The 14,281-nt window shown below is 39.5% G+C and overlaps 1 protein-coding gene across 30 annotated transcripts in view; it reads left to right on the forward strand.

Annotated features, from left to right (window-relative positions):
- The window catches only part of LOC113533992 (gephyrin), a 160,434-nt gene that overhangs the window by 67,448 nt on the left and 78,705 nt on the right, over positions 1 to 14,281 (forward strand). For all 30 annotated transcript variants that reach the window (XR_004578924.2, XR_008302570.1, XR_004578925.2 and 27 more), the window contains 6 exons: positions 5,281 to 5,373; positions 5,457 to 5,512; positions 5,645 to 5,764; positions 5,984 to 6,042; positions 6,162 to 6,315; positions 6,457 to 6,578. Coding sequence is in view for 26 of the 30 variants with exons in the window: in XM_053237842.1 (XP_053093817.1) it covers positions 5,281 to 5,373; positions 5,457 to 5,512; positions 5,645 to 5,764; positions 5,984 to 6,042; positions 6,162 to 6,315; positions 6,457 to 6,578 (604 nt within the window). In the remaining 4 variants the exon portion in view is untranslated. The remainder of the gene's footprint in view (positions 1 to 5,280; positions 5,374 to 5,456; positions 5,513 to 5,644; positions 5,765 to 5,983; positions 6,043 to 6,161; positions 6,316 to 6,456; positions 6,579 to 14,281) is intronic.

Genomic DNA, 14,281 nt, shown 5'->3' on the forward strand with positions numbered 1-14,281 from the left:
GTTGTTTGGAGCCCCAGCGATGTTTCATCATCTCATGCACAGAATCCTCCACTCACACATCGCTTCTGCTGCTGCTTATTTAGATGACATTTATAGTCATGATCAGCAGCAGCATGTACAACATCTGATGGCTGTCCTGAGATCCTTGAGACGGATGGGACTCGCAGAAGAAGAAAGAATTGCCCAAAGAAATGTGCAATTGGATGGGTGGAAGTACGGTATCTGGGCTTCCACTTGGACCATGGGCAGGTGTGTCCCCAAATTGATAAGACAGCAGCGATTGCGGCCTGCCCGAGATCCAACACCAAAAAGGGGGTGAGGCAGTTCCTGGGGCTGGCTGGCTATTATCAGAGGTTTATACCCAATTTTTCTGACATCACAAGCCCTCTGACTGACCTCACTAAAAAGGGACAGTCAAGGGCCCGCGGTCTCTCTCCTGACTTTTCTCTCCCTTTTGTTCCCTTTTGTTATGCATCAAACAGAGGCCTGGGGACCATTTTTGTCCCAGGTAGTGGAGACGGAGGAGTGCCCCCGTCTGCACATCAGCTGGAAGCACTCGGTAAGGGAGACGAAGTTCAGCACAATCAAGAGGGAGTGTCTGACTATCAAGTGGGTGGACTTCACCCTCCGATACTACCTACTGGGTTTGCTCATTTAACCTCTGCTCCAATCACGCCCCTTTCTAAAGGCTCCACCTCATAAACGATGCCAACATGCTGATCTCTCATTGGTATCTGGCACTTCAGCCATTCAAATTCAAGGTGGTCCACACACCGGGGGCACAGATGGTGGTTGCAGATTGCCTCTTGAATTTGAACTTCATGGAGCGAAAGCTGCAAGTCTGGGACAGACCCATTTTTGTTTTGTTGAGTTTATGAAAGTGTGCTGAAAAGTACGTGCTAAATAACAGTGAGACTGGAGCTCAGCTAAGATTCTGCCTGTCTCCCGAGTCTTCCTCAACACCCTCACACACCGGAGTTCTACATGTGTGTAGCATTTGTTGATAAATTTGATCTAACTAAAACCACTCACCACACTCAACGATTACAAACTAATCCATTCTCTCTTATAATGTGCGGCACAATAAAAAAAAAAATTGATATTAACAAAAAAAAAAAAAAAAACTCTTTAAGAATTCCAGATCCATATGGCTCTTCAGACTTGGCTTCCATGACAGTTTGTAGTTATTTCGGTTTTGCAGTGAGAACACACTGAATTTAGTGCAACTGAGTCATGCTTTTATTTTTGACAAACTCCATCCTGTATGCGCAACTCTCAAAAAACTGTCCGAGTAGCACAAATCTCTAGTTATGTCTGAGGTCTGAATACAGTGGGCACAAATTTGGTAATAATTCCTCACTATGCATATGTAATGCAACTCTGAATGCAGCTCTTATTGTACATAGTATTTATTTCAGTATTTCAGCTCAAATATAAACATGATTTGGTTCACCATCTCTGCAGGAACCTGACATGATTTTTAACTACATACATTTGCTTGAGCCTGTCTCCACTCTCATGACAACCTAGGAGGAAGTTTAACACCAGTATCTTTATGTTAGGCCTGCATTACCAGTTTTAGCTTGGAATTCACATTTGTTGTGTGGGCCTCATGTCACTGTGTGGTCAAGAATTCTTAAATTTAAAGAATACTAAAACAATTCTCCTGCGCCCTGGAGCCCCTCTGCTCTATATACATTTACATTTATATATATATGTAATGAAAATAAAAACTGTCAGCTGATATGCTGTCAGCTATAAACTTTATAGCTATAAACCACCTGCCTAATATTGTATAGGTCCCCCTTCTGCCGCCAAAACGACTCTGACCCATCGAGGCATGGACTCCACAAGACCTCTGAAGGAGGTGTGCTGTTGTATCTGGCACCAAGACATTAGCAGCAAATCCTTTAATTCCTTGCAAGGTTGGGCTTCCATGCATGGGACTTTTTTGTCAAGCATACCCCACAGATGCTTGAGCTGATTGAGTTCTGGGGAATTTGGAAGCCATTTCAACATTTTGAACTCTGTCATCTGTTCTTCAAACCATTTCTGAACAATTTTTGCAGTGTGGTATGGCACATTATCCTACTGAAAGAGGCCACTGCCATTAGTGATCACCAATGCCATGAAGGGGTTTACTTGGTCTGTAGTAATGTTTAGGTAGGTGATATGTGTTAAAGTAACATCCAGATGATTGCCAAGACCCAAGGTTTCCCAGCAGAACGTTGCCCAGAATATTTCACTGCCCCTGCCAGCTTGCCTTCTTCCCATAGTGCATTCTGGTGTCATCCCTGTCATCGATCCACCAGTTGTCCTTCCTTGGACCACTTTTGGTAGGTACTAACCACTGCATACCGGGACACCCCACATAACCTGCCGTTTTGGAAATGCTCTGACCCAGTCAACTGGAGAACTGACTATTCACTTGCTGCCTAATATATCCCACCACTTGACAGGTGCCATTGTAATGAGATAATCAATGGTTATTCACTTCACCTGTCAGTGGTTTTATTGTTATGGCCGATCGGTGTATCTTATAGACCATTTCAGTGACAAAAACAATAATGAAGTTACTGCTCATGTCCATTCGTAAAACATATCCGGTTGCATTATTTTTAAATGTAAAGCTATCAAAACAAAATGATTAGCTCGGTATTCGTTATTCTACTGAGAAGCTAACAAATTAGGTGTGTAGTTTAATTAACAGTAAACAATCATTTGTGATTACCTTTAAACAACGAGAGAAGATTTTTTTCCACGGACTTTGGAAAAGGTTCAAGGTTCTTAGTCACACATATATGTTACATACATGTGACATCTTAGTGCCTCATCCCACAGTGCAACAATGATACATAAAAAAATAAAATAAAATAAATAATAATAATAAAATAAAATTAAAAACCAGTAGACTATTATGTAAAAAATGTTCAGCAGCCTTTAGAGGAATGAAATGTAGAATATGAATATGCATAAATAGAATATGTTAAAAAACAAAAAACAGATATACAGAGCTGTAGTGTGCAAAAAAAACTGTCTCACAGTGTAACTGTTTCTGTATAGAAATATACAGAGCTGTACAGTGTAAGAGTTTTTTATGTAGTGTGCAAAGGATTCGTTTTTCCATAGGTGCAGACTGTTTGCATATTGTGTGTCTGTGTGTGAGGTAGAGATGTGCAGACATCTCAAGTGTCCTCATTCAGTAGCCGGATTCCCTGAGGGTAGAAACTCATCCTGAGTCTCTCTGTGTTGGTCCTCAGGATCCGGTGGCACTTCCCTGATGGGAGAACTGAGAAGATATCGTGTCCGGGGTGGGGTCTTTTACAATTTTCTTGGCCTTGGTCTTGCATTGCTGGTTGTAGATGTTTGCGATGAAAGGGAGAGAAGTCCTGATGGCCTTCTTCCACTGTCCTCACCACTCTGGACAGCACATTCTGGTCATTGGCCGTGGTGCCTCCAAACCAGGTGGTGATTCTTCCGGTGAGAAGACTCTCCACAGCCCCAGTGTAGAAAGCCTTCAGCACCCTGTGAGAGACCTTGAACCTGGCCAGACATTGTAGATGGTAGATAATGCTGGTGCTCCCTTGTCACCAAGCCGTTTGTGTGTGTAGTCCATGACAGGTCTCCTGTGAGATGGACCCCAAGGTATTTGAAGCCGCTCACCCTCTCGACTGTGGCCCCATTGATTAACAGGGGCTATCTGGGCAGGAAGTCCAGAATCCAGTGGCAGATGGAGGAGTTCAGTCCCAGATCCTGGAGCTTTTTGCGGAGGTGTGAGGGGATGATGGTGTTAAAGGTGGAGCTGTAATCCACAAACAGCATCCGCACGGACCTGTTGGACCAGGTTTTCACCTGCTTCAGAACTGTTTGGAGGGTGTGACAAGCAGTCTGTATGCTGGGATTAGCATAACAGAGATGTGAGTAGCCAAGGTGGAGGCGGGGGCTCCGCCCAGTACGCATCAAGGATGTTTATGTAAACAAGATCCAGCACGATCTCCCCATTTGTTGCAAAGTCCACATGCACTGACTTGAGATTTCCATGGTTGAAATCACTGGTAACAATAAACAGTCCATCAGGGTGTGCGTTCTGCAGTTCGCTAATAGTCCCATACAGTTCACAGAGTGCCTCCTTAGCATGAGCACTGGTGGGAGTGTACACTCCGAATTTATCATTACTTTATTGATATGGAGAGTGTTTACACCAGAAAAGCACTGAAAGTGTATTGTAGTTTGGATGCTTACAACTACTTTCTTGGAGGAAAGGTGTGAACTGTTTGCTCCTCATTCGTTAGTGACCTGAGGGAAAGTCCGACAACAGAACATCATGGTCCTAATTTGAATTTTTACATCATGTCTTTAAATCAACCTACCAGACGTGTGAGTTATGGCTAATTATGGTGAATTATGGCTAATTATTGTGAATTATGGCTATTGATTTGAATGTTGTTTATGCCAACTGGATATGTCCTAGGATCAGCAACATCACTTCCTGCACTCATGAATATTCAAACAGTGCTATAACACGTGCCAAATAATAAATCCTCCGCCCTAAATGGATACCCAGCAAAATTTTATAGCCATTTCTGGCCACTTTTTGCACCTGTTGCACCTTGTTTTGCAAATAGTGAAACCCTCAATAATTTAACCATTTCCCAAGCATATGAATACAATTTTTATTTCTAATATACTACAGTATCATTGACATATAACATTTTGTGTAATTATACAACTAATTCTAAAAAAATAAAAGTACTTTCTTAACTCATTTACATATAGCTCTTTTACTGTTTTTTGAATAATCTGACAACATTGACTAATTGCCAAATAATTCATACGCTTTCATATCTCACCTCAAAGGTTAGTTTTGCCTGATGCAAGTAACTTAGCTTGGTAAGAAGACACACTCACACTGAGGAAATTGAACTGCCAGGGATATACCCATCAAACTTAGCTGTTTCATCTTTAAAATATCTAGGAATCCATATATATTGTAACCATAAAGATCTCTTTAACCTCAACTTCTCACCATTACTTCAAATGATAAAAGATTTGATTAGATGTAATAAATTACTACTATCCCTAATAGAAAGAATATCCATTATTAATTCATTATCACTTCTCGATGACCCCTGTTAACCCAACCCCAGTCTGGTTCTCATCCCTCCACAGTGAGAAATGCTATAGGTGTGAGCTGGTTTTGCATTTAAGTAGTATACACATGTAACATCTACAGTTCTATTTTTATCAACTGACATTCTTTGTTATTTTGTTTTTCTACAGATGGAATGGGTCGAGTCTTAGCTCAGGATGTCTATGCCAAAGACAGTCTGCCTCCTTTTCCAGCCTCAGTCAAAGATGGCTATGCTGTTCGAGGTGAGGGCTTCAGTTCTACTCAGACAGCTGTTTTTGCATCTTTTAAAGTTTATATTCTGGAATCTCCTTTCTTTGCTTCTAAGCTGCTGATGGCCCAGGAGATAGATTTCTCATCGGGGAGTCCCAGGCTGGGGAGCAGGTAAGCAACATGTACCTTGCTTGTGTAAATATACACAAACACACACACACACGCACACGTAGACGGACACTTGTCAAGACAGCTGTGTGTGTATGTGTGTGTGTGCATCTGTGCTTTTGTGTGTGCATGTAGCCTACTCACACAGTGATGCCAGGCCAGGTAATGAGGGTGACGACGGGAGCTCCTATCCCATGTGGAGCAGATGCTGTAGTGCAAGTAGAAGATACAGAGTTACTGAGGGAGTCTGAAGACGTGAGCCTCATTTTCTCTCACTCATTTTTCTTTCTCTCTTAATAACACCCCCTTTTCCTCTGTTTTTCATTAAACATGATAATTTTACCAGTAACTGGTATGCAAATCTTCCTGTATAATGTAATGACTACTTGTAAGTATGCATAATGTGCTTTTAATGCATGTAGCAACAGAGATTTTGCAAATGCATGCATAGATACACAGGTTGCTGTGTTTTAGGGCACAGAGGAATTGGAGGTGCGGATTCTGGTGCAGGCACGCCCAGGCCAGGACATTAGGTCAGTAAGAATGCAATCCTTATAGTCTCCCTTTTAAATTACCTATACATTTTTAGTTTAATTTATATTTGTTAGTGAAACATTTTAACCTATTTTAGTATTAAACTTTGCACACACAGGCCAATTGGTCATGACATAAAACGTGGTGAATGTGTGCTAGCCAAAGGAACACACATGGGCCCATCTGAAATTGGCCTGTTGGCCACGGTGGGAATCACAGAGGTGGAGGTGCACAAGTTCCCTGTTGTGGCAGTCATGTCTACTGGCAATGAAGTGAGTACTTTATGAGAAGACTATATTTTAATCTTTTTACTTTCCATGTCACACACATTTAAGGCTTTTTATGTATCTTAATCTACCAAAATGTCCCATTCTCATCATTTGTTGGTGTTAATATGTGAATGTGTTATGTAGTTGTTGAATCCTGAAGATGACCTCCACCCAGGGAAGATCAGGGACAGTAACCGCTCCACACTGCTGGCTACCATCCAAGAGCATGGCTACCCCACGATTAACCTTGGAATTGTCGGAGACAAGTATGTGCTTTCACGTCTGTTCTGTGCCGGAAACTAAAAGCACACATTATTCATGTAATTTTAGACTAAGAATTATAGAAACGTTGGCATAACACAAAGAGGTTTTTCATGCTTGTACTATTTTAGTAAGCCTATTTGCACTGAGAGTTTAAGTTTGATCATGAGCATGAACTATTTGTGAACCTGGCTGTGGTCTGAGGTGCCAGTGTTCTGGGGTTCACCTCAAGTGCACTCAGGCTTGAGTGTACCCTGTGGGAAAGCTATCATATGTCTGGGTCTGGTATGCAAGTAATTAATAAAATTTTGCATTTGACCCTCATTCATTGATTCATTCATTCATTCATGCTTGTTTAATATTCACTTTGTCAGGGTCACAGTGCATAGTTTGTGTGAAAACAATCCTGCAATGATAACAACATCTTGCAAATTAGCTCAGGATTGATCCATGGTATGGATTGATCCATGGCAACTAGATTATGTGTAAAAATGCTTTAGAGTGTACATTTTACACTGTTTTTCTACTGCACTTCCTGAGTCTTGCACTTTATAGTAATGAGGTCTACTCTGTATTTCTGTACAATTTTCTACTTTTCTTGAATTCCTCTGCATGTAAATTTAATTTAAAGTTGTTTATTAGAGGTGTAATGATGCACAAAATTCAAATTTGACGTGGTGGTGTCTTGGTACAATACGTATTCATTACAGCAAAAATATACTTTGCCTGAATGTGTCTTAGGTTTCCATTTGATTAACATTTAACATTATAAGTATAATAATTAAACTTTATGATGACACAGTATTTGCATATTGTTTGCGCGATCCATTCAGACTCTTAGTAGCATATAACAAAACGAAAACTGGTTCGACTCTCAAAGGGGCATGTCTGCCCCTTTGCTGCTCTTTATTTGCATGCTTTATTTCCCATGCTGCTCTTAGTCAGTATTTTTGCTGTCAGTCACAGATATCTTTGTAGAGACTGAAAGCTTCGTTCTCCACTACTGAGTAGTCTCATATCTGCAACTATGAATTTCCCAATTGACATGGTGATTTCTTTAGCCCAGAGAGGATCAGCCGGGAAAGGCTGCCTGAATGCTGTAGAGAGAGTTTGCTATTTACTTTTGTTACTAGTTTTAGAGACCAGCACAGAGGGATGATGACAGACATGTTTGTGGTGTTAGTGCCAGTGTATGGCACTTGTATTTGGTAGATCTGAGACGCATGTTTCATTCCACCCCTGACTGGCTGCCAAAGTCATGACTTGCCAGGAAGTCAAAGTGCTCCCAGACACCATACCTTAAAGACTTGGGGGAAATTTTCCAGTTCCTGCTTGCTGCTGACTATAACTATTGCTGTGTTCAAGAGCTGATATGCTAGTAAGCTAGCTGCTCACTTAACAGCATGCTTAGGGGAAGCATGTAGCCTATTCTGATTCAAGATAGAGGAAGTTACTTTTTCAGAGAAGGGAGTATGGGCTTGATTAAGTTTAACCCTCCTGTTGTGTTCGTTTCGGCTAACACTCATAGTGTTCCCGGTCATTTTTGACCGGGATCATTTCATTCCATTATAAATCCACAATAATACATATATTATCACCTAATGTTGTATTAGATATTTTTATCAACTTCAGCTCTTGGAGAACATTACAAGTTTTGAACTTGTATTTGCTGTGTATGTCCTGCAGGCCACATTTACCTGAGCTCATACCACTCGTTTTTTTAGGGAAAAAACATTACATAGATATTATTTTGACTATAACAAATACTAAGATTAAACCTATTGTACCATTTATCACAGAGTACTTCACTGAAATGTTTACCAAAATCACTTTTTTGAAACCAGTTATATTTTCTAAACTGTGGCACAAAATAACAACTTTTGTGTTCCTGGTCAAAACTGACTGGTATGATTTATTTATTGAAAACAAAAGCCCAAATGAACACAGGGAAAACTTACCTATATTACAAAAGTAATGCTTGAACCATACACTGTATGAGCACATTTACAATTTTCTCATGTAGCTCTGAAAAGACAGTGCCATAGTGTCATCCCAATGTTCCTCAGTTTTGTCCTCTCATTAGCATGTTGGGCAATATACTGAGGTCACTGCATGTTCTTTGCAAATATATACACCACATCTGTGGCACACAAAGCTTGTTTTTTTCTCTCTTGGTACACACAGTTGGCACCTCTTTCTTTTGCCTCCTCCTTCTCTGGTTGGCGTGGATGTTGCTGCTTTTGCTTGCATGTCTCTCACCAATGCAGCAGAGGATGGTGTTCGTGGAAGGTCTCGGCACCCTTGAATGAGGGGCTCCACCATGCTTTTTCCAACTTCTTCAAGGAACAGTCTCCTCTTGTAGTTTTTGCCCTCCTTCCAGCCTGGATTGATCTTGTCAGAAAAGTGGGAGGCAACTCAAGCTTGTTTTGTTTTTTGTTTTTTCTTATTGTTCCGACCATGGTCAGTTTTTTTTGGAGCAGCTCCTGACCCAGGGCATAGCTGGTGAAAAAATTATCACAGGTAATGTTGTGTCCTTGTAGCCCTGCTGTCATTTCTAGGACCACCCTCTTCCCCTGATTTTTCTCAGGAATACCATCAGCCGGTTTGCCTGTGTACACTTGCATGTTCAAGGCATAACTTGTCTTCGCATCACATGCTGCCCATATCTTTATACCATACTTAGATGGTTTGTTTGGCATATATTGCTTGAATGGGCACCGTCCCCTAAAACCGACTAGACACTCATCTACAGTGATGTGTGTGTGTGTGTGTGTGTGTATGTTGAGGTGTGGTAAGAGTGTAGAAATGTGCTTGAACTCAGTTTTATACACTAACTGTAGTCTTACCCATTCATTTCCAATGAGCGGTCATTTTTGACCGGGAACATCATGGGTGTATGCAAGTTCCATAAAACACACAAATTTTTATAAAAATATTTCAAATTTATTTTATGTGTTCAAATGCCATGTGTGAACAAAGTCATGGAACCTCATGACAAACAGATGAAATTTACTGCACTTTTTTAGAGAGGAAACTTGTAAATCGGTCAGATTTGACCGGAACACAACAGGAGGGTTAAGAATTTATTACACCTCATGTAATACAAGCAGTATCTTATTATGAATAGCCTACTTTATTATACAGTCTGTTGAAAGTATTGTTTGATACTTCTGGGTATCAAATGATACATTCAACACACTGTATAGTAAAGTGCCTTGTAGAGAAAGATAAGCTCCAATATTCCATTTTGTTAAACTCATATTGTTTATACGTAATAGTACAAACAACTTTATTCAGTTTATTATTTGAATGAGATTTTGGTGGATGTTTGAGTAATATCAAATTCTACTTCCTTTTGTTCTGGACCACCAGGGCGGTTTCCTTTGAAACAATTTTTTTTTTTTTTTACTTTTATTTTTATTAGTTTAATATACAAGATTAACAATACAGATACAGAAAACAGATACAGAAAAATTAAATAAAATATAATTAAATAATATTGACAAAAAAAATAAGGAGAGATATTCAACATATACATATCAGATTTATGCTACAAAGCATACACAGCTATAATCCTATACATACATCTCAGTGCATAGAATAAAAAAAAAACACCATATATCCATATATATATATATATATATATATATATATATATATATATATATATATATATATATATATATATATATATATACACACAAATGTACATGAACCGACTCCCCAGTTAAGGAGAGAAAGGGGGAAAGAAAAGAAAGGGAAAGAAAAAAAAATATATATATATATTTATATATATATATATATATTACGGAAATTATAGCCTCTTTCCATGACTGAGGAACTTTTCCTTCTTTTATGACCCAGTTGAAAGTGTCCCTTAGCAATGGCATCAGTTCTTTATTAAAAGTTCTGTACCACTCTGAAGGGAATCCATCACTCCCTGGTGCTTTGACTGACTTTAGTTTACCCATGGCTTGTTGTAATTCCTCAGTGGTTATTTCTGCAGTTAAGTTTTTATTTTGTAAATCACCAATAGAGGGCAGATCTAATGTATTAAGGAGCTCTAGTACTTTTGTTCTATCCATTACAGAGGTCTGTTTGTATAGTTCTTCATAGAAATTCTTAAAAATATTTTCAATATCTTTTGGATCGTATTTAATTTGATTTGTTTTGGGATCGCATAATTTAGAGATTAAATTATTAATTTGTTGCTTTCGCATTCGCCTTGCCAATAATTTAACTGCTCTTGGTCCTGCTTCATAATAAGTTTGTTTTAAAAATCTTGCCTTTTTCTCTACTTCTAACTTTAATAAGTCATTAATTTCCTTTCTCAATTCTCCAATTGGAGCCATCACCTTTTTACTCACATTATGTTTGTTTAAGCTCCAGTTGTTTTAATTCTGAAGTAAGTCTTTCATAATGAGCTGCCCTTTCTTTTTTTTAAGTGCTTGTAATAGCTATTAATTTTCCTCGAATCACTGCCTTAAGTGCATCCCATAGTATGGAGGGGTCCACTTCGCCATTGTTATTTTCCTCTAAATATCTTTTTTATTTCTGTGCGAATTTGTTCAATTATTAATTTATTATTTAATATTCCTAAATTTAATTTCCACTGTGTTTCTTTTTTTTTTTCCCCAGAGAGATCCTCACGTATATAGCACTATGATCTGATACGTCAGCTACCCCAATTCGACATTGCTGTATCCTGTGTCTGTTTTCTTCTTTACTGAGAGAAAGTAATCTATTCTAGAGTATATAGAATGTGTGGCAGAGTAGTGACTGTAGTCCTTCTCTAATGGGTGTAGTTCCCTCCAGACATCTATTAGACCCATTTCTGTACATATGTGATTCATGAATTTTGTTATGTTTTTTGTTTCTTTTATGGCTTGTAGTATCCAAATCATGGTTTAGCACTATGTTTAGGTCCCCTCCACATATACAAACCCCCTCCATTTTCTTAGCTACAATATCAAATAATAATTTGAAATATTGTTTATTGCTTTCCGGTGGGGCATAAACATTCACAAGAGTTACTGTGTTACTATTATTTGTTCCTTTAACAATAACATATCTCCCTTCTTTATCCTTTATTTCTTTCTGACACTCAAAATTGACACCTTTTGAAATTAAAATAATGACCCCCCTCCTACGACGGTTTGGGCATGAACAATATTATTAAAACCAAAATTTTTTTATTTTTCATGTTCCTCATTTGACAAGTGTGTTTCTTGCAACAAGAAGATATGCTTCTTTTCCTTTTTCAATTTAGCTATTACTTTAGACCTTTTGGCTGGGTTCCCCAATCCATTAACATTCAAAGACATTATCTCAATGTCCCTCTCCTGCATTTATCTCTCTCTACAACAATCCTCACAGAATGACAACACCATTGGCTAACAATTGAACAAGTATGAACAACTAAACAACTTTTACATAAGTCAAAACAATTTAAATGAACTGAAAGGATATCAACTGACCTCCGTTTGGGAATGTTCACCCACAACTTAGGGTTTTGAGTCACTGTCTCCATAGAGGGGGAAAGCCTCAGCTGAACAGAGGGTCCTCTTCTAGATATGAGGTGCCGCCTATTATAGGTTATTGCACCCATACCAGATATATTACATTTTCTTCAATGTCCATGCCTCCCGTAAGTCAAGCATATACATAAAAGCCCCTTACTGTATTATTTTAATTATTTTATAAAGTAGATTTCGGTCGTCACTCATGTTCATTGTCCCCCCTTGACTTAATATATTAATCCCTTGTTCATGTCGTCATATAGAGGGTCTCTTACAAATTCACTGGATTCTTTCGCCGGAAATCCTCTAGCCGTTTCTGTGCCCTTCTGCTTGCCAGTCGTTCCAGTAACGTTGTAGGGCCATCTGCATCTTCGGAATCAGCCACTTTATATCCTCTATCGCGCAGATCTTTCTCCACTTCTTTCGCTTCGTTGTACGTTTTCACTCCATTATCCCAGTGGACACTCATCTTAGTAAATGGGGTCTGAAAGCGGATCCCCGCTTCTTTCAGGATTTTCTTGGCTTTAATGTACGACTTGCGTTGCAGCCGAAGGGTAATCATGATCGAAGAAAACTCTCCGCTCTCTGAGTGTGATTATTTTATTCTTCCAAGCTTTATTCAGGACCTTCTCTTTCATATTGTATTGTAAAAAATTCACGACAATGGCCCTCGGGGGCCGATCTGCTTTAGGCTTCGGTGCCGGAGCCCTGTGCGCCCGCTGAATTTGACAGTCTGTGTCAATGTCGAGTTCCAGGGTTACAGGCCCCTTCTCTGCATCCTCTGGCACTCCGAAAATGCTCAGGTTATTCCTTCTGGATCGCGACTCGAGGTCAGTCAGTTTTTTCATCATCTTGTATAAAATCCTGTAGTAGGCTGTCAGTCTCGGAGCTCCAGCACTCTATTTCTTCAATACGCGACAGAGTAGCCTCAACCTTTGCATTTTGTTCCTTTATTTCTTGTGTTGTTAGCGCCATTTTCTGATTGATGTCCTCCTTAAATTCCTCTAATTCGCGTTTCATCTGAGTCTTGAGTTCATCTTTAAACGTAACGAGCTCCACTTTCAGCTCGCTGCGAAATTCCCGTATCTGTTTACATATACTGTTTAAACCCGCGCGTAGAGGGTCTGTAGTTTCCTGATCGCCATCTTCTACTCCTTGCATGCTGTCTATCTCTGTTCGATTAGAGTCTTTGCCTTGCTTTTCGGGGTTTCTTTTAGCTTTAGATTTTGACCCTCCGCTCATCTCTCAGCACACGTAAATTACCAATGAATATAAAACGAGTTTAGCGGAGTTTTAAAACTGACTTAAGGGAGCTCGCAGCTTAACCTGCCATGTTGCTTCGCAGCCCAACCCGGAAGTCCTTTGAAACTATTTAAAGTATTTTTGTTTGCTTTTTTCCTTGTCAAGTACTGATAGCAAAGTCATCACCTTCCAACCCCATGTGGATAGCCTTAAAAAAAATGCAGTGTCTAGCTTGGGGACTGGAGTTCAAACTCATTTCGTTGTTGCTTGACCTAGGATTCCTGCTACAGTATATTAATAAAGACCCAAGATATTGGTGTCATGGTATATTAATAAACCTATCAACCTGTCTTGTAGATGAGAATGCATCTAGGCCAACCCTGTGTTTGGTGAGGGCTCTTAAATGGTAGTGACTGCCAGCTGGTGGGCCACTGTATGTGTGCTTTGGGGAGCACCATAATGAGGGGTCTAAACACAGGTAACCCACTGGGTAAAGGAAGTGGTAACATACTTGAGTGTGGGTCAAGAGATTGCTTCTTCCATTAAATGCCATACAACATGGTCTATGGCTACCTCCTAAGTGACGCTAAAAGGAGTATCACTTGAGGACATTTGTTATACAATAACAGTAAATCAGTAAATAACATCGTCAATACCCAGAGTGATTATCATCCTCAGTTAAACGATTGTCTCAGAATGATAAACACACATCGCCATAATGGCCTCCTTACAAGACATTTGTTCCTCTAACCATATGAGAATAGCTCATTCAGTGGGTTTGTACCTTTCTTTGTTCTGGTCATCAAGGAATCCAGAGAACCCTCACCCTGATGAATAGTACATTTTGGTGGCCTTCACTGATCATTGATGTCATTCAACACATAAGATCAGTTCTGCCCATATTCAGAGGTTTTACTACCATCGTAGTCATTGTGGACCACTTTTCT

This window comes from Pangasianodon hypophthalmus, chromosome 10 (assembly GCF_027358585.1).
Source record: "Pangasianodon hypophthalmus isolate fPanHyp1 chromosome 10, fPanHyp1.pri, whole genome shotgun sequence".
Taxonomy (NCBI): domain Eukaryota; kingdom Metazoa; phylum Chordata; class Actinopteri; order Siluriformes; family Pangasiidae; genus Pangasianodon; species Pangasianodon hypophthalmus.